Raw genomic sequence first — 15545 nt, 5'->3', positions numbered from 1 at the left:
TTAGCAACAGTTGTGAAGTAAAGTGGAACAGCAACATTTTCTTTTCCTGATCTATAAAAACATTAGTGCTTGAAGAAAATTCAGAAATTATGAGACTAGTTCCATCAACTTTATTTACTACAAATGAAAATACTACCATAACGCAACAAACTAAACACTAACCCACAAGAGAATAACAAAGAATTTTTACAGAAATGTACATAAATGACTCAAGTTAGAAACAAAACTAAAATTACAAACTATTTAAAAATAAATGTCAATGAAAATATTAATATCAAAACCAACTGACGCAGCCAAAGTAGACTGAGAAAAAGTATACACTCCTAAAATAAATGTATGAGAAAAACAAAAATGATGAGAAACTAATCATTCAATACAAAAAGAAAGAGAAAACAAAAGTGAATGACAAAGGCAGTGAAGAAACCAAAAAACAAAAAAGAAATTAAGAAAACAGACTTGGTTTTAAAAAAAGAAAATGGTAGCTTCAAACCCTTAGCAAATCTGATAAAAGGGGGGAATCATACATAATATATGCACATTAAGAGTAAGAAAAAATTGCAACTATCAATTATGAAAAAACATTTTGCAAGAACTTCCGTAAGACAAAAGGTATCATAAACACAATTAAGAAATAAGACACAGACACATAATGGAAAAGGATAAACAACCAGAAAATGTAAAAAAAACTCCTAAAAATCAGTAAGGAAAAAAACAAGCAACCCAGAAAATGGGCAAAGAAAAAGAACAGGCCATTCACAGAAAAAGAAATTAAGTGACACCAGTAAAAGTAAGATGCTCTACCTCAGAGAAATCAGGGCAATGCAGTGGAAAACAAGGTACTATCTCTCATCCATTGTTTAGCAAAAAGCAATAATTTAAGTTACTAACAGGGCGCCCAGTGGTTCAGTCAGTTGAGCATCTGACTCTTGATTTTGGCTCAGGTCATGATTCTAAGGTTGTGGGATTAAGCCCTATATCAGGCTCTGTGCTGAGCATGGAACCTGCTTAAGATATTTTCCCTCTCTCTCTCTCTCTCTCTCTGCCCCTCTCCCCCACTCGTGCTCTCTCTCACTGTCTCTCTCTCCCTAAAAAATAAAAAAATAAAAATAATTAACCTGCAAGTATCAGCAAGAATGCAGAGGAATAAAAAACTCACACATAGGTGTTGATGGGAATGTAAATTAATAACAGTCAAGTTTTTTTTTTTTAATGTTTATTTATTTTTGACAGAGAGAGAGAGCGAGCGAGCGAGCGAGCATGAGTGGGGCAGGGGCAGAGAGAGAGGGAAACAGAATCTGAAACAGGCTCCAGGCTGTCAGCACAGAGCCTGATGCGGGGCTTGAATCCACGAACTGTGAGATCATGATCTGAGCTGAAGTCAGACATTTAACCAACTGAGGCACCCAGGCGCCCTGGGAATGTAAATTAATAAAACCACTGTGGAGAGATGAAAATATAAACAACCCTCTCCCAGTTAACCGGAGATCTGAATCAACACCCTTCTCTGTTCCCTCCCAAAATTCCACTAAAAAAAGGAATAAAAAATCTTCGAGATGTCAATGCACGAGGAAAAAGACAATGGGAAATGGCCCAATAGCATACAAGAGGTTTCAGGAAATTTTCTAAAATATGAGAAGTGAAGGAATGAAGCAGAGAGAGAAAGCTGAAACTCTAATTGCCTAGAGGAGAGTGAGCTAACAAAATAGAAGCCAAATCATGCCGGAGAAGCCAGGAAGGATCTAAATTGAGAAACAGGAGGCACCACTCAAAAAAGGAATCCAGTATGAGTCTGGGAAGAGAAGGTATGGTTGAAAATCTTTGAAAGAAACCATTAGACTCCCAACTCCTCGACTGAGGAAAACGTTAAGGATATCAAACACAGCTAAGCTGGGGGATCAAGCACAAGTAAGTGGGGAGGATGGGGACTGAGAGGCCATGGTTGGGAGTGCTAAATGCCTGCATCATTCTCTCTCCTTCTTCCTTACTAACAGAACCCCACATTTCGGCTGGGGATATGGCTGCCCTTAATAAAACTTCCTTTTTCTATCCTACCCTTCTGTGATGTGGACACACGCTAAAAGCCAGTAACATGAGCAAGGTGCTAGGGGGCAGCTTCCAGGAAATATTCTGGAAACTGAGCCCTCTGCCTTTCTCCCGTCTTTCCTACGATCTGAAACGTGGGTATGACTCCTATCTGGGCCTTGAGAACAAAGACTCTAGGCTTTACAGAGCAGACGGCCGGAAGACGCCGGAGCCTGATGAACTTCACGGAAGCACTACACCAGCCTCAGATGACCAGAACCACCCATCTACCAACTCTTTACACAGGAATAAAATCATACTTTAACTCACTGATAACTTGAGATCTACTACATGCAGCTGAATCCAACCCTAATACAGGTGTCACCCTAAACCAGATAACATAAAAGACTGCGTGTATGATTGCTGAAATCCCCAACCTCCGTTTCCCCTTGATCAAATTTCAGAAAGCTGACGACCAGGCTTTTTCATGGAAGGAGACCGGAAGCTTTCTCTCTTTAAAGAAAAAAACGGACTGCCACAAAAAGACACACACACTGAGATCTGAAGTTTCCCTCCTCCCCCTCGAGGTTCCCGAGTTTGAGCTCCATATTGGGCTCTGCACAGGCAGCATGGAGCCTGCTTGGGATTCTCTCTCTCCCTTGATCTCTGCCCCCTCCCCCACTTGCGCTGTCTCTACCAAAATAGATAAACTTTAAAAACAAACAAAGTAAGATATTCCAGGGACACCTGGCTGGCTCAGTTGGTAGAGCATGTGACTCCTGATCTCGGGGTCATGAGTTCAAGCCCCATGTTCAGTGTGGAGCCTACTTAAAAATAATAATAAAAAATTTTTTAAAAATAAAGATATTCTGCTGGCTTGACTGAATGAACATCTCACAACTGTTTGATTTTTACAGCATATATACCCAAGGAACTTTTATATACACCTCCATCATAAAATTTAATAGACTGTAGTATATATCTATTAGCCTATCCTAGCACACTAGAAGGGCAAGAAGGGAAAAAAATATAGTTGTTGAATGAAACGGCTAGAAGAGAATAATATAGAGATGATTGATGAAACACGGTTAGTTTCAAAGACACGATCTCTGCAACGACCTTAGTACCTAGGAATAGTTCTCACATTTATGCCTAAAAAAATAAGGATTGAACAAGCGAATGAAGTTTTAAAAGTTCACAGCAGAACTCTATCACAACCACTATCCACTACTCCCTCTTGTATGTCAGTCTTTTTTAAGTTTTTTTGAAAAAGAGAGAGAGTATAAACAGGGGAGGGGCAGAGAAAGAGGGAGAGAGAGAGAATCCCAAGCATCTGCACTGTCTGTGAGGAGCCCGATGCGGGGCTTCAACTCAGAAATCATGAGACCATGACCTGAACTGAAATCAACAGTTGGATGTTTAACTGACTGAGCCACCCAGGCCCCCCCTCTTGTCTGTTAGTCTTGAAATTGTGCACCAATTGCCTCTGAAAGCTCCAAGCTCCTTAAGAGCTGGGACCAAACAATCTATTTAACAAGACTGTTATCACAGTGTTTGTTACACCACATCCCTTGCTTTCTTAATACTACTAATGGAAAATCCTCACTAAATACTATTCTGGTCTACATAAAAATCACTTTGGAGGGGAACCTGGGTGGCTCAGTCGGTTAAGCACCTAACTCTTGGTTTCCACCCAGGTAATGATTTCACAGTGTGGGAGGAGATCAAGCCCTGAATTCAGGCTCTGATCTGACAGCACAGAGCCTGCCTGGGATTCTCTCTCTCCCTCTCTGCCCCTCCTCCCCCTCTCAAAACAAATGCCTTTTTTAAAAACTCGCTTTGCATTTTTTTTTAAGTTAGTTCTAAAAACAATGACTAAGAATTCCTAGGTTACCTTAACAAAAAGCTCATAATAAGTATCAAACTAATGATCTTGGCAACCCGACAGTCCTATCTTTAAAAATGATACTGAGCCACTGGGTGGCTCAGTCAGATAAAGCATCCAATTCTACGTTGCGGCTCGGGTCATGATCTCACCGTTCCTAACTTTGAGCCCCGCATCTGGCTCTGCCACTGACAGTGCAGAGCCTGCTTGGGATTCTCTCTCTGTCTCTCTTGTCTCTCTCTCTCTCTCTCTTCCTCCCTGACTTGTGCTCGCTCAAAATAAACAAAAACAAAAAAAAAAAAAAAAAAGGACACCAAAGGGTCCTAATCTCTCTGGGCAATCTATTCAGTATCCTCCCTTGGAGGAACCAGCCCTCCCCCAGTCCCTATTACTACCACTTTGATCCATGTGGGATGGAAAAGTTATAGCAGAGAGTGACTCACACAAGGGCAAGCAAATTAGTACATTTCCACTCATAAGTGGGCAAGAGCCAACCCAATCAGAGGCCTCCCATGGACTTCGCCAGAGAGAAGGAGAAAAGCACTCTCTTATTTATGTATTACGGACCACTGTAATCACAGTAGAGCTTGGGGGGGGGGGGGCCGGGGGGCATGTCTCCCAATACAGAAACAAAATTCACCTAAAAGGGAATCATCATGGATGCAAGATTCTTTAGGCTTAAGTGGTTCTTAAACCTAAAGAAGCACTATTCCTACACTTTTCAGATACCAGAACAAATAAGTAAACTAGTTTAACCAGGGCTTCTCCTTGCATCCTAATACAGCCGTGTCTGTCCGGTGAGACAAGGAGCATATGTTACACGTAAGAAACGAGGCTGTTCAAAGGTAGGCAAAAGAACATTTTGAACCGCTAAGTTATATGAAAACGTTGTCATCCGGTCCGAAAAAGTACCGCAAGCGGAACCCTCATTAAATACAGCATGAGCTCCATAAGCATTTGTTAGGATAACAAATTCACTCCCTTGGGCGCCTACCTGCTCGGGGAAGAAAAAAAAAAACCGATTTTCAACAACCTCTCGAGTTTAATTTCAAATAACCGCAGCTCCTAACCCTGGGAATTCTCCGCCGTGCGATTATAACGAACTCAAAAAGGTGGCTCAGGCCGAGTGACAATAACGCAGTCAGTCCTAGACGTCCGTCCCAGTGTCCCAATTCTCCCACTTCCCTCAAACAACTACGGTTATGAAATCCTAACCCGGCCCGGAAAGTTGCGCGGCGACGCAAAAATGGGGGGAAGGGCGGTGTCTCGGAGACCCCCAAAGAGTGGGGGCAATTACTCGTGGGAAAATGCGGCGAGAGCGCGCGGCGCGCGGGCAACCGCGTCCGCGCCGGGCATCCGATGGCCCGAGTCCCGGCAGAGCCGGGGCCGGCGCGGGCGGGACGGACGGGAGGGCAGGGCGAGCGGCGGCCCGCGGGGCCGCTTCCAGCTCACCGAGGAGGAATGCGGGCCACACCTACGCGCCCGGCCCAGCCAGGGCGGGGCGGCCGGGCCGGGGCCGTGCGGGCGAGGGAGGGGCCCCGCACGGGCGGAGGGAGACGCGGGGGCGGCGGGCCACGGCCCACCTCCCCACCGCTCGCCCCCGGGCCCACCTCAGGAGCGTCTCGAGAGCGCCCTCGTGCTTGTCCAGCGGGCGGCCGAGCGCGGCGCGGCGCAGCTTGCTGAGCTCCTCCGCCGCGCGGCAGTACTGGGCCTGCTCCTCCCCGCCGCTCGGGTACGTCTGCTGGATGAACTTCACCAGCGGCTTGGCCAGGTCCACCTCCGAGGTCTTCTTCAGCTGGACCGAGATGAACGTCGCCATGGCGGGCACCTCGGCCGCGGTTCGGGCCACACAGGCCGCGCGGGACGCCGACGAGGGCCGAGGCGCGCGGACGACCCGGCTGGCGGACCGGCGGACCGACGAACCGACGGACGGGCTCTCCGCCCGAGCTCTGGGTCCGGCCACTTCCGGGAGCTCCCGCGCAGGCGCACTGGGGCGCGCCGCCCGCAGTCACGTGAGGCGGGCGGGGACGCGGCGCCGCGGAGCCGCGGAGCCGCGGGCCCGGGACGGGGGCGTCTCCCCGGGGGGCTGGATTTTTCTTTCGCAAGTGGAAGCCTCTCCTTCCAGCGCGCTGCTTGCGGCGCCTTCACGGAAAAGCCACGATGCCTCCACTCGAACAAGTTGTCGGTGAAGTGTTGTTACTGGCCCCTACGAGAGTCTGCGGCGACCTGTCCAAGACGTTGCAGCCTCGGGGTTGTTGTGACCTATGGTAGTTCACGCCACGCATTGCTATACACCAGGACTGAGGGCACAGTGAGCCTTATAGGCAAGGTCCCTGCCACGGTGCAGTGCAACTTACAGGCAGGTAAGGACACAGAAACTAAGGTGTACAAAGTGTCCAGAGTATGGTAGGAAAAAACAGGGTGCTCGGAGCGTAGGGTATTAGGGTCCCTTGGAAGAACCTATTTAAACAAGACAATCAGAGTAGGCTTCTCTGGGGTCAACTTAAAACGACCTGCACTTTGAGATGATGCTTGACATTAGAAGAGGGGAAGAGTGGCAAAGGAGAATCTCGCAGACCGATGGGGTTGCAAGTGCCAAGTCCCCAGGAAGCAAACACTTCCCTTGTTCGGGAAGTTGAAGTAAACGGTGGCAAAAACTTAAAAACCACACAGGGAATGGGATAAAATAAAGTTAGAAGAGTAAGCAAGCATCAGTCATTCAGAACCTTGTAGGCCAAGTTACAGAATTTGTATTATAGAATAAATGCCAAGGAAGCCGTAAGTGGGATTTAGGCGATATCGACATGATACAGTTTACGTTTTAAAAAGGCCACCCTGTGCATCAATCTGATGTCGTATCTCTTGATGGGATGTAGCATGAAGTATACAATATCATCTATGATATATTCCAGGCAAAAATCTGTAACTTGAGTCTATCAAGTCTTTGCACCTAACAAACAGCTTATTAGAAATACAGGGGGTACAGGAGCAAACTAAATGATCCATAGGAAGTAACCAAACATCCAAGAGGTGGAATATTCTGCAGGACAACCGGCTCCATCTCTTCAACGATGGATCGTTATGAAAAAAGCCACTGCTGTATGAAAAAACAAAAAAATTTAGGGTACATAAGAGCAGATTGAATCCTAGTACGAAGAGGCTCCCTACAAAATGCACTTTCAGGACAGCTGAAGAAATTTCGATTTCGAGGGACTGAATATAAGATGCAAATGTATTGCCATGGAAAGATGGAGATCATTAGCAGAAAAGAGCAAGTCACAGAACAGTATGTATGTTACGGTATCTCACTTTGATTACAAAATGCATATATGTGTATTTGTGTACTACAAAAAATATCTAGGATTATACTGGAAGGTTTTAGCAGTTTAATCTTTAGAAGTAGAAATGTATATTTTTATTTTCTTTATTGTTGTGTACCTTTTTTTATAATGGTTGAGTTTTGCGAAGTTTTTTAAATTAATTTTTATATTGGAGTATAGCTTACACACAATGTTACATTCGTTTCAGGTGTACAATATAGTGATTTTGACAAGTCCGCAAATTATGCTGTGCTCACCACAAGTGTCGCTAGCTACCATCTGTCACCATACAGTGCGATTATCATACCGTTGAGTCTGTCCCCTATGCTGTACCTTTTATCCCTGTGACTTATTCATTCCATAACTGGAAGTCTATGTCTCCTCTCCTCCCATGGCCCTTCACCCATTTTCCCCATCCCCCCCATCAGCTCTCTGTATTTATGGGGTTTGCCCATCGTACATACTACTTTTGTTACAAAGGTTTATTTTACCCCAATTTTCACTTATTGTTTTTTAACATTTATTTATTTTTGAGAGGCAGGAAGAGACAGAGCACAAATGGGGGGCGGGCAGAAAGAGGGAGACACAGAATCAGAAACAGGTTCCTGGCTCTGAGCTGTCAGCACAGAGCCCGATCAGGGGCTAGAACCCACAAACCGTGAGATCGTGACCTGAGCCAAAGTCAGATGCTTAACCGACTGAGTCACCCAGGCGCCCCTACAATTTCCATCTTTTTAGTAAAAGAGTCTAGGCTAAAATAAAACAACCCCTTTGCTATGTAGACAATGCATTAAAGAAAGGCAAGGTGAAAGCAGAGAAGTAAATCATGAGATGATTTCAGAAATCCAAGCAAGAGATCACGAAAGGTAACATTAGCAGGAATGAGCTAAGTTGATGTGTTCTTGAGTTACAAATTGAAGAATTTACTGATAAACAGGGTAGGAAGGTGAAGAGAAGGGAGTGATCAAGGATGACGCCTGGTTTTGGTGCCTGGACTTCTGAGTGGTCAGTAGAATCATTTACTGATACAAGGAAAACTGATGTATAATCCACTGATGGGGGAGGGGATCGGGAGTGTTTGTACCCAGCCGTTCAAGTGGAGTCAATAAATTGACAACTGGGTATATGGGATTAGAGCTTCTGGGAGAGGTCTTGTTTGGGAATCAGCAGTCAGCTGATTTTTAAAACCCTGGGACTATAAAGGAACACGAAGAAATAGAAATAGGTGAGAAGCTATCAATTAGGAAGGATAGTATCAGATTAGGTGTATTTTTAAGACCGAAGGTGATAGATTATCTTGTAGGTTGGGTCGCAGAACTGATGCACTGGGGATTCAGAAGAGCCCGAGACGCAAAGTGCACGAAGAGAGGAGAGGAAAGGGCAACCATAACACGGATGGTGGAAGAGGGAGATTAACCGTCAGAAAGATGTGGGATAAATCATTTGTTGAGGCAGGTGGGAAATGAACACAGATGTAGTTAACTGCGCAGCATTGGTCAAGGGAAGATTAGGCGATCCTGTCTGATGGAACTTAGAATAAAATCTAAACTCCTTACCACAGCATGATCTATTTCTGCGTATCTCTTCAACTTCATATGTTGCCACTTGTTCCTCATTTATTACTGCCCAGTCACATTGGTCTTATTTCAGTTCTCAAAATCACGAAGATCTGTCTTTCCTCATATGACTTACAACTTCCTCCCCACTTTCTTCATGTGTAGGTTGAAATGTCTCCTTCCCATTACTCCCCCCTTGTTACTGTCTAACTCAGCCATTGTTTATTTCCTTCAAAACACTTACCCTAACTAGCAAGTATTTTTGTTGCTGTTGATTTAATATTTGTCTGACTTCCCCACTAGAATATAAACTCTGTAAGGGCAAAAATGTTTTGTTTTGTTTTGTTTTGTTTTGTTTTAATTTTTTTCTAACGTTTTATTTATTTTTGAGACAGAGAGAGACAGAGCATGAACAGGGGAGGGTCAGCGAGAGGGAGACACAGAATCTGAAACAGGCTCCAGGCTCTGAGCTGTCAGCACAGAGCCCGATGTGGGGCTCGAACCCACGGACCGCGAGATCATGACCTGAGCCGAAGTCGGCCACTTAACCGACTGAGCCACCCAGGCACCCCTGTTTTGTTTTTTAAGTACTGTTATATCCAGCACTAGGCACATGGTAGGCACTCAGTAAATATTTCTGAGTGAGTAAATAAGTTTCAGTGCTTGTAAAAAAAAATTTCTACTATCAAAATGACAACCTTTCTCAATAAGAGGTACCCTCATTAATTTGATAATAAGCCAGTGTAGTTAGTTAGGCAATAATCATTAATTAAGCAGTAGGCCAGTGGCCAAAGGATGGCATATGCTTGTGTTCTGATAATAACAAATTTCGTAACTGTCTCTTGTGACAAAATTCAACAACTAGCCTCCTCGGGGATGTCTGTCTCCTCTTGTTCACTCCTTCTCATCATCCTCCCTGTACCAGGCGATCTTCTAGAGCTCATTCAAGACAGCTCAAGTTGCCTCCTACAGGAAGCCTTCCTGCATCTCCCTACACCCCACCTCCCCACAGCCCCCGATTTCCCTTTGGCTCGGGCACACAGCATAGGTACTCGGACAGGCTGCTGTTTCCCAGCCTCTCCCCAGACCAAAGCTCCAGGGGTGGTGGTGGTCCTCATACTCTTATTTTCTGTTTGCCACAGGGCCTGTGCTGTGGCTGGCACAGAGCCTGCGGTGAGTGCAGTGTTCAGGGAAGTGGCCTGAATCTCTCCCTTTCCAGTGTACTCCTCCATTCTTCTTTTCCAGCTTTCATCCATTTCTTTTCCTCCTCCTCCCCCCTGCTCTTCTAGTGTCATTTCAAAACATTTCTCTTTTCTGTCTTCAGAGCATAACATGCCTTCTCTAGAAAATTTGGCACATTTGAAGAATCACATGTAAAATAAAACGCTGCGATTCCACAACCTGGATGTTTTCTTTAAGCAAAGTTCTTTGCACTTCCTTCTCTCTGCACATATATTTTCTTTGGATAATTCTCATGTCTGTGTGTGTGCAATTTTGTATCTCATTATTTTTTTCTTTTCTTCATATTCTGTCAAGCATGTTCACACATCAATAAAGTTGCTTCGTAAACACTGAAAAACAATTCCAGAATCTCAGTATCTTAACGTCGTAAACTCTCCAGGGTCGCTGTCCTCCAAGTAGCGTCTTAGTGATCTAGACTACTTCGATCTTATAACTCAATTATCCCAACATGAGACACCACTTTCAAAGGGGAAGAGGAAATCTATGGCATCACACAGCAGTTTTTCACTGCCTCAGCCGTCACTTCCACTCACATTTCACTGGCTAGAACCTCTCACCTGGCCCCATCAAAATGCAGTGGGACTGGGAAGGATAGTCTTCTTGGTGCCCAGGAAGGAAGGGAGGGCTGGATGTTAAGGAGCACCGGTGATGCATCCCAAGGATGAGTTTCACTGCTTCCGAACTTGCTAGTGGCAACATTGATATTCCATCTGTGTAATGAAACTCCATAAAATACATTCTTAGAGTATAGTAGCCTCAGTGTAATATTTTGGGGGGACGTTAAATCAGTAGATTTTCCTCCCTGATAATCTATAGTTCTGGTGGGCCCATCGTCACCCCACCGATTGAACCAGTGGAAATACTTGCATCTTTGGAAGGAGCAAACCCGATGAAAACAGGTTTGAATTTCAAAATAAGAGTTTTTGAAGTCCATATTGAGACAATAGCCTGAAAGTAAGCACTTGTTATTTTGGGAGGAGTCCAGCTTTGTTTGGGAGGAGAGAGGCTGATATAAACCAAGCCCATAAGGCCACGAAGGAGAGTGTTTACAATGAATGAATGAAAGAGTAAATAGGACAAGGGTTTGGTGTAAGGAAAGTTCGTGCACTGCAAGAAAGAGAAGCCCTTTGGGGGCTGAGAGGAAGAGTGAGAGGGTAAAGGGCAGAAGGTAAACGAGATGTCATTACTTCCTTACTCCACACTCTAGAGTGTTGCGTAGGTAACGGACAGGGGCCTCAAGGATAGGAGAGAAGTAGAAACAAACAGACGATGAAATCAAGAACAGCAAGGATGTCACCTTACGTCTCCTGTGTAAGGAATGGAAAGCAGAAAATGGTGTGGGGCAGGAGCACTGGTTTTTTTGCAACATGTAATAGAGAATATTTGTCTCTTTAATCTGTTTGCATATTTAACTTTCCAAAAAATGCAACACGTATGCAAAAAAAAGAAAATTACTCATTTTTCACATATGGGTATGTAAATTTTGTCCACACAGCAGCAAAATTTTTAAAGAGAAATAGGGAAGCTATTAAACCTTTTATCTCGAGTTACTCCCTAGGTAAGCCCTCTCTCTCATCCCAAATACTGCTGTTCGTGTTCCCATCAGTTGCCAGTTCTCTGATACCATTGACAGCCATTTAAATAACTACTGCCCCTTGCCACTAGTGTCTCTCCTAGACGAGAGTCGCTTTACTTGGGTAAGATAACTTCTAAGAATAAAGTATCAGAATTATTTTGAAAAAAATGAATAGAAGTAAGTATTTTGGGAAAGCTGAAAATTATGAGTATCTGAACACTGAGGGCATGTTTCAAGACTCCTATTTTCACTAAAATCTAATCTTTGTTTAAGCATTTCAACTTGAGCAAGGAACACCATCACCCCGTCACCCTGACTTTTCTGTGAATTTGCTTTTACAGCTACACAAGAATGTGTGTCTCGTCTGTTCCCTGCAGCATTCATTAGCTCTGTTTCAGATTCAGGGAGCAGTCAGTAAGTGTTACTGGGACCTCTTCATACTAAACAAACTTGAGTTCCTTGTAAGAAAATCATGCATGTACGCAAACTGTGCGTAATTTCTCTTGTCTTTGCCTATTTAATATTTATGACCATGTGTTAAAAAACAAACCTGTAAACTTCATGGTGCAAAGCATTTGTAACATTTGGATGATCATACTGAGTCATTCAGCAAGTATCTCTGAGTTCCTACTGTATGCAAAGCAAAATTTAAATCAAGAGCGTTCCGCAGCCAATCGAGCAATGCATTGTATATGTTTACAGAGGTCTTGATTCTACTCTCACAGAGGATGGTTTATAAGAAGAGAACAGTTAAGGCCTAAAAGGGCAGTGGTGCAACAGACCTAGAGAGTATCCAGCCCAGATTGAAGCAGGAGGATGAAGGCCTCCAGAAGGAAAGTCCCAAGGAGAAAAAAAAGGAAGAGATTGGTGGGATTAGACACAATACCTGATATGATGGAGCTTTCAGCAAAAAGTGTATCAGGAAGAAGAAAAGAATGGCAGTGATACTCTAAGAAAAAAGACTGAGCAAGTAAGGAAATACATCGTAGTGCATAGCTTTGTATGCTATTAACAAATTTCACACTCGTAATAAACCCTGATTTGTTTAAGATTTTATTCGTAAGAAATCTCTACACCCAACATGGGGCTCAAACTTAACCCCAAGATCAAGACTTGCACGCTCTACCGACTGAGCCAGCCAGGTACCCCTCAACGCTATTTTTGAAGGTGATGTCCACCATTTTTCTAACTGGAAAAGTCATTTTCTCTTTGTAATTAACAAGTGATTTGTGGGACTATACTTTGAGACTGTATAAATATATTGTTCCTCCTTAAACATTTTTCCACTGATTTTTTTTTCTTGCTTTGATGATTCTTCCCTGAACCTATTATTGCTATGATGATTGCAAAATGGAAATTTTCTTAGCCCTCATTCCTCCCATATTTATTAGTTGGCATTATTCTGTAAGTAAGTTTACAGGAGAGTTTTCTTTTTTTCCCATTTATTATTCATTCAGTTATGAATTTGTTCACATCATCATGGACTCATAGATTATAATCTACTCCTATCATTATGTATTTTGATACTGTATTTTGTTTAAGATTTGGCCAATGGAAAAAGGAGGTTAGAGTGGGAGAGAGCCAAAGCATAAGAGACTCATAAAAACTGAGAACAAACTGAGGGTTGAGCGGGGGTGGGAGGGAGGGGAGGGTGGGTGATGGGTATTGAGGAGGGCACCTTTTGGGAGGAGCACTGGGTGTTGTATGGAAACCAATCTGACAATAAACTTCATACATGGAAAAAAATAAAAAAATAAATTATTACTGGTACGGAGAAAAAAAAAAAAGGATTTGGCCAATGGAAACACCTTCAGGCTGGCTCCTAGGTTCTTTTACCCCTACGCTTTAATTTTTAAATTTTTAAACAGTACAGAATTTTATTTATTTTTTTTTAATGTTTATTTATTTTTGAGACAGAGAGAGACAGAGCATGCGTGGGGGAGGGTCAGAGAGAGAGGGAGACACAGAATCCGAAGCAGGCTCCAGGCTCTGAGCTGTCAGCAAGAGCCCGACTCGGGGCTCAAACTCACGGACGGTGAGATCATGACCTGAGCCGAAGTCGGACGCCCAACCGACTGAGCCACCCAGGCGCCCCAAACAGTATAGAATTTTGAAGAGAACACCTACATACCCACCACAAGATTCTAACATTAACATCTTATTATGACATGTATCTGTCTTTATCACACATCTATCTAATCATCCCTCTGTCCATCTGTCCATTAATCTATCTTAGTTTTTGGATCTATTTCATAGTACATTGCAAATATCAGAAAGGAAAAGTAGAATAAGTAATCTGATTGGTGAGTGGGTGATGGAAATAAAAAAATATTTAAATGATACCATCAAATGTCATTTAAACCTAACAAACCAAATAGCAGAAGGAAGGAAAAAGGAGACCAAATAATTAAGAAAAAGGCATTAGTAAAAAGGTAAACCTTCAAGTGTGTATACACACTTGATCTCAGGGTCGTGATCTCAGATCTTGATCTCAGGGTCGTGAGCTCAACCCCCAAACCCCCACGTTGGGCTCCATGCTGATCTAAAGCTTACCTAAAAAAGAGTTACAAGCAAGCGAGCAGAAGGCCGTTCGGCTGCCAGAGCGGGGAGATACCTAAACCAAAGGAACTTGTTTCTGCAAGCTTTTCTGGCACTGACTCTGACAGTGAGGTTGACAAAAAGTTAAAGCAGGAAAAGCAAGTTACTCCGGAAAAACCTGTAAAGCCAAAGACTGGTGAGACTTGAAGAGCCCTGTCATCCTCTAAGCAGAGCAGCAGCGGAGATGATAACTAGTTTCAGACTGGGAAAACGAGGTATGTCAGTGTTCCAGACTTTAAAGGGAAAGTCCTAATTGATGTTAGAGAATATCGGGTGGATCCGGAAGGTGAAATGAAACCAGGAAGAAAAGGTATTTCTTTAAATCCTGAGCAATGGAGCCAGCTGAAGGAACAGATTTCTGACATTGACGATGCAGTAAGAAAACTGTAAAATCAGAGCCATATAAAACCTGTACTGCTCTAGTTGTTTTGATCTGTCTTTTTACATTGGCTTTTGTTGTCTAAATGTTGTTTTCCAAGCTATTGTATATTTGGATTGCAGAACAATTTGTAAGATGAATACTTTTTTTTTAACGTGCATTATTAAAAATGTTCTGAGTGAAGCTAATTGTCAACTTTATTAAGAGGATTGCTTTGTGCCCACCACCTAGTGTAAAATAAAATCAAGTAATACAAAATAAATAAATAAGGTAAAATATATGCATAAACACCAAAAGAAGGGGCACCTGGGTGGCTTAGCCATTTGGGCATCCAACTCTTGATTTCTGCTCAAGTCATGATTGCATGCATGGTATGAGATCAAGCCCCACAGCAGGTCCCAGGCTGGATGTGGAGCCTGCTTAAGATTCTGTCTCTCAGGGAAAGAGAGAGAGAGAGAGAAGGAGGGAGGGAGGGAGGGAGGGAGGGAGGGAGGAAGGAAGGAAGAGAAAGAAAGAGAAGGAAAGAAGAAAGAAAGAAAGAAAGAAAAAAAGAAAAGAAAGAAAAAGGAAAGAAAAGGAAGGAAGAAAGGAAAGAAAAGAGAAAGAAAAGGAAAGAAAAGGAAGAAAGAAAGGAAAGAAAAAGGAAAGAAAGGGAAGGAAGAAAGAAAAGTAAAGAAAGAAAGGAAAGAAAAGGAAGAAAGAAAAGGAAAGGAAAGAAAGAAAAAGGAAAGAAAAGGAAGGAAGAAAGGAAAGAAAGAAAAGGAAAGAGAAAGAAAAGAGAAAGAAAGAAAGAAGGAAAGAAGAAAGAAAGTAAAGAAAGGAAGGAAAGAAAAAGGAAAGAAAAGGAAGGAAGAAAGGAAAGAAAGAAAAGGAAAGAAAGGGAAGGAAGGAAGAAAGAAAGGAAAGAAAGAAAAAAGGAAAGAAAAGGAAGAAAGAAAGGAAAGAGAAAAAGGAAAGAAAAGGAAGG

At 43.2% G+C, this 15545-nt stretch overlaps 1 protein-coding gene and 1 pseudogene across 2 annotated transcripts in view; one reads left to right on the top strand and one right to left on the bottom strand.

The window, feature by feature from the left end:
- Nucleotides 1–5856, bottom strand: part of PDCD6IP (programmed cell death 6 interacting protein) — a 72947-nt gene extending 67091 nt beyond the window's left edge. For both annotated transcript variants that reach the window (XM_047100044.1, XM_047100045.1), the window contains exon 1: nt 5518–5856. In XM_047100044.1, the coding sequence (XP_046956000.1) occupies nt 5518–5726 (209 nt within the window). In that variant the 5' untranslated portion in view covers nt 5727–5856. The remainder of the gene's footprint in view (nt 1–5517) is intronic.
- An 8289-nt stretch (nt 5857–14145) lies between these two features.
- Nucleotides 14146–14878, top strand: LOC124526532 (activated RNA polymerase II transcriptional coactivator p15-like; annotated as a pseudogene).
- The last annotated feature ends 667 nt before the right edge of the window (nt 14879–15545 follow it).

The sequence above is a fragment of the Lynx rufus genome, unplaced genomic scaffold, assembly GCF_022079265.1.
Source record: "Lynx rufus isolate CCGP_SWC_20201006 ecotype Redwood Valley unplaced genomic scaffold, mLynRuf1.p SCAF_5, whole genome shotgun sequence".
NCBI lineage: Eukaryota > Metazoa > Chordata > Mammalia > Carnivora > Felidae > Lynx > Lynx rufus.
Note: the sequence above shows the minus strand (reverse complement) of the source record. Positions and strands in the feature narration are given on the sequence as shown.